The following is a 3,523-nucleotide window of genomic DNA, read 5'->3' as shown; positions in this document are numbered from 1 at the left end:
TGCAAAGGCAACTACCTCATCCAAAAATAAATTGACTATTAGTAACGAACTTCGATAGTTTGGAAAAAAATTAGTGATGTTCCCACAGTCCGATTGTTATAAATTTCTAAATTTATAGGATAATCCAACGGTCGAAAGTTTATAATGTATAGATGCCACTTCATTGACCTTATCTACAAAGTAAACACCGTGTCCTCGTATAAAATTGACTTGGATTTGTATAAAAGATAGCTATATTATTATAGTTTGACAGCTCAACGATTCTCCTTAATTTAAGTAAAATAGTTAAAACAAAATTTTAGAACAAAAATATATATTTTTTCCACTTTTTCTATGTCTATATAAACATTAGCTAAACCAGTTTAGGAGATCCATCTTTTTCCCTTTTGGCATAGTAGACGGTTTTTGGTCACTCTCTTTCTCTCTATTTTTTTGTTCATTGTCTTTTTTTATTTTTTTGTAAATTTGGACGTGAACAAAAAAACACAGCGAGAATGCCTGCAGTCGGAGGAATTCCCACGGGTCCGGGCAAGGAGTACCCTGGAAACCTCACTCCCTATGTCCTCGTAACATGTGTCGTTGCCGCCATGGGGGGTTTGATTTTCGGTTACGATATTGGAATTTCTGGTAATTATACGAGAACATAACTTTATATTTGAATCATGAATATCTTTATTTTTAATATTTTTTTTTTACGTTAAGTTATGGTGTTTTAACAGGTGGGGTCACCTCCATGGACCCTTTCTTGCGTAAGTTTTTCCCAAAGGTTTATCGGTCGAAGCATGATGATACGTCGACCAACCAGTACTGCCAATATAATAGTGAGACTTTAACCATGTTCACATCGTCGTTGTATTTGGCTGCTCTTCTTTCATCACTTGTGGCATCCACTGTGACACGTAAACTTGGACGGAAACCGTCTATGTTGCTTGGTGGTCTGCTCTTCTTCGCCGGTGCTCTTCTCAATGGCTTTGCCCAAGCTGTGTGGATGTTGATTGTTGGCCGTATACTTCTTGGTTTCGGTATTGGGTTCGCTAATCAGGTATTGTTCTTTGTTTTTTTTTTTTTTGGTTTTGGATCATGATTTTTATTTTTGGTGTGTTTTTGTATTTTGGTACAAAGAAAGTTGTCTGTAGAGAGCAAAAAAATATTGTTGTCTGAAAACAAAATCGAAGCACATATACAATGCGATATTCCTTTGGTTTTAGTGATGTCTGTTTCTTCTTCTTCTTTTTTTGTCGTTTTATATGCCTCTTTGTATTTGTATTCTTAGATTTGTTGAAACTCTACTTCTACTTTTCTTACCTTTTGGATCTTATTTCGTAGTTTTGACTATGGTATCTTAAATAAGAAGTGTACCGGATGAGACAATTGTTTGGAACATGAAAAAAAATGAATTTTGTGTACAAAGTTGTTTCTGATCCGATATGGGCTTCTGCACTCCCTTTGTTTGATATTTTGTTTATTATTTAGCTTTTGGAAATATTGTTTTTTTATTTTTTTATTAAACTATCTCTAGAGAACGACATTTTCATTTTTTTTTTTCTTTTTCTCCAGTCTGATTATTACTTGTTAGTTGTTACTAACCACATTAAAATAGTATCAGTTTTATCATCAGACATTTAATCTGATTAAATTTTCTTTTTTTGGGTGTTTGTAAATTGTAATTATAGTCTGTGCCACTCTACCTATCTGAAACGGCTCCATACAAATACAGAGGTGCTCTCAACATTGGGTTCCAATTGTCAATCACAGTTGGTATCCTCATTGCCAATGTGTTGAACTACTTCTTTGCCAAGATTGATGGTGGTTGGGGATGGCGTTTGAGCTTGGGTGGTGCTATTGTCCCTGCAATTATATTAACAGCCGGTTCACTGTTTCTTCCCGATACCCCGAACTCCTTGATTGAACGTGGTAACATGGAGGACGCCAGAGAAAAACTTAAGAGAATTAGGGGTCTTGAAAATGTTGATGAGGAATTCAATGACCTTGTCATGGCTAGTGAATTATCAAAGCAAGTGGAACACCCTTGGAGAAACTTGTTACAAAGAAAATACAGGCCACACGTAGCTGTTGCCACCCTGATTCCCTTCTTTCAACAATTCACTGGCATCAATGTGATCATGTTCTATGCACCTGTCTTGTTTAACACCATTGGGTTCGGAGACGATGCTTCACTGATGTCTTCTGTGATCACTGGCCTTGTTAATGTTGTTGCAACCCTTGTTTCAATCTATGGTGTTGATAGATGGGGAAGGAGATTCCTCTTCCTTGAGGGTGGAGCTCAAATGCTTATCTGCCAGGTAACTCTTAGCCAGCTAGTAATTTGATCCAATATATTATAGTTTTTGTTGACACAAAGTTAATTTGATGTTCTTTTTTGTCCACAGATCATTGTTGCAGCTTGCATTGGTGCTAAATTTGGAATAGATGGTCAGCCTGGTGAATTGCCCAAGTGGTATGCAATCGTTGTGGTGCTCTTCATTTGCATCTATGTTGCTGCATTTGCATGGTCTTGGGGTCCTCTTGGCTGGTTGGTGCCTAGTGAAGTTTTCCCACTCGAAATTCGATCAGCTGCTCAGAGTATCAACGTGTCAGTGAACATGGTTTTCACATTTGTTGTTGCTCAAGCCTTCTTAAATATGCTGTGCCATATGAAGTTTGGGCTATTCCTCTTCTTTGCCTTCTTTGTGGTGGTAATGACCATATATATCTACTACTTTTTGCCTGAGACAAAGAATATTCCAATTGAAGAGATGAACCAAGTATGGAGGTCTCATTGGTTCTGGGCCAAATTCATGACTGAAGAATTCTCTAATGGAAACGTGGAGATGCACAAGGGAGGCCAGGCTCTTAAAAATGTCTAATTGGATCTAATATTTTTTTTTGGTTCTGCTTTTTAGTTCTTAACTTTTGGGCTTTATCAAATACACACCTATTGGTTATTCGGATTTCAAATGTCAAGGCTCTCTATGTGTTTGTGTCAACATTGTACTTTGTTCCTCAAAAAAAAAAAAAAAAATTTACGGTTGTCCTATGCTTTATTTCGAATGAAACTCTGGTAAATAGAGTCCAATTTGTAAGATGAACTACAATTATACTAATGATAATTATTATGGGTTTTCATTTGATTTTTTAAATTTTTTTGTACTTTGTTCCTCAAAAAAAAAAAATTTACGGTTGTCCCATGCTTTATTTCGAATGAAACTCTGGTAAATAGAGTCCAATTCTGTAAGATGAACTACAATTATACTAATGATAATTATTGTGGGTTTTTTTTTTTTTTTTTTTTTTTTTTTTGCGAGATGTCACATTATATTAGGCACGAATGGCTTAGAATTTTTGTGATGATTAAAGTTGATAAAGATGGCTATGTCGGCTTGTCCAAAGAGTAAAAACAGACCAGCCCTATTTAGTTACCTTCAACTGTGATCGATTTGGTGTAATAATAGGATGTTGATCTATTAATTAGTAAATGGATTGAATTATTAAGTTGGAAATCTCGAGCAGTTTTCGTCAAATA

At 35.7% G+C, this 3,523-nt stretch overlaps 1 protein-coding gene across 1 annotated transcript; it reads left to right on the top strand.

Annotated features, from left to right (window-relative positions):
- The first annotated feature begins 365 nt into the window (after nt 1-365).
- Nucleotides 366-3,140, top strand: LOC142636894 (sugar carrier protein C-like). Its single transcript, XM_075811179.1, has 4 exons — nt 366-627; nt 720-1,042; nt 1,674-2,303; nt 2,391-3,140. The coding sequence occupies exons 1-4, from the start codon at nt 495-497 to the stop codon at nt 2,865-2,867; spliced, it is 1,563 nt and encodes a 520-aa protein (XP_075667294.1). The 5' UTR covers nt 366-494; the 3' UTR covers nt 2,868-3,140.
- The last annotated feature ends 383 nt before the right edge of the window (nt 3,141-3,523 follow it).

The sequence above is a fragment of the Castanea sativa genome, chromosome 5 (assembly GCF_040712315.1).
Source record: "Castanea sativa cultivar Marrone di Chiusa Pesio chromosome 5, ASM4071231v1".
In the NCBI taxonomy this organism is placed as follows: Eukaryota; Viridiplantae; Streptophyta; class Magnoliopsida; order Fagales; family Fagaceae; genus Castanea; species Castanea sativa.
The sequence above is the reverse complement of the archived record's forward strand: the minus strand, read 5'-3'. Positions and strand labels throughout refer to the sequence as shown.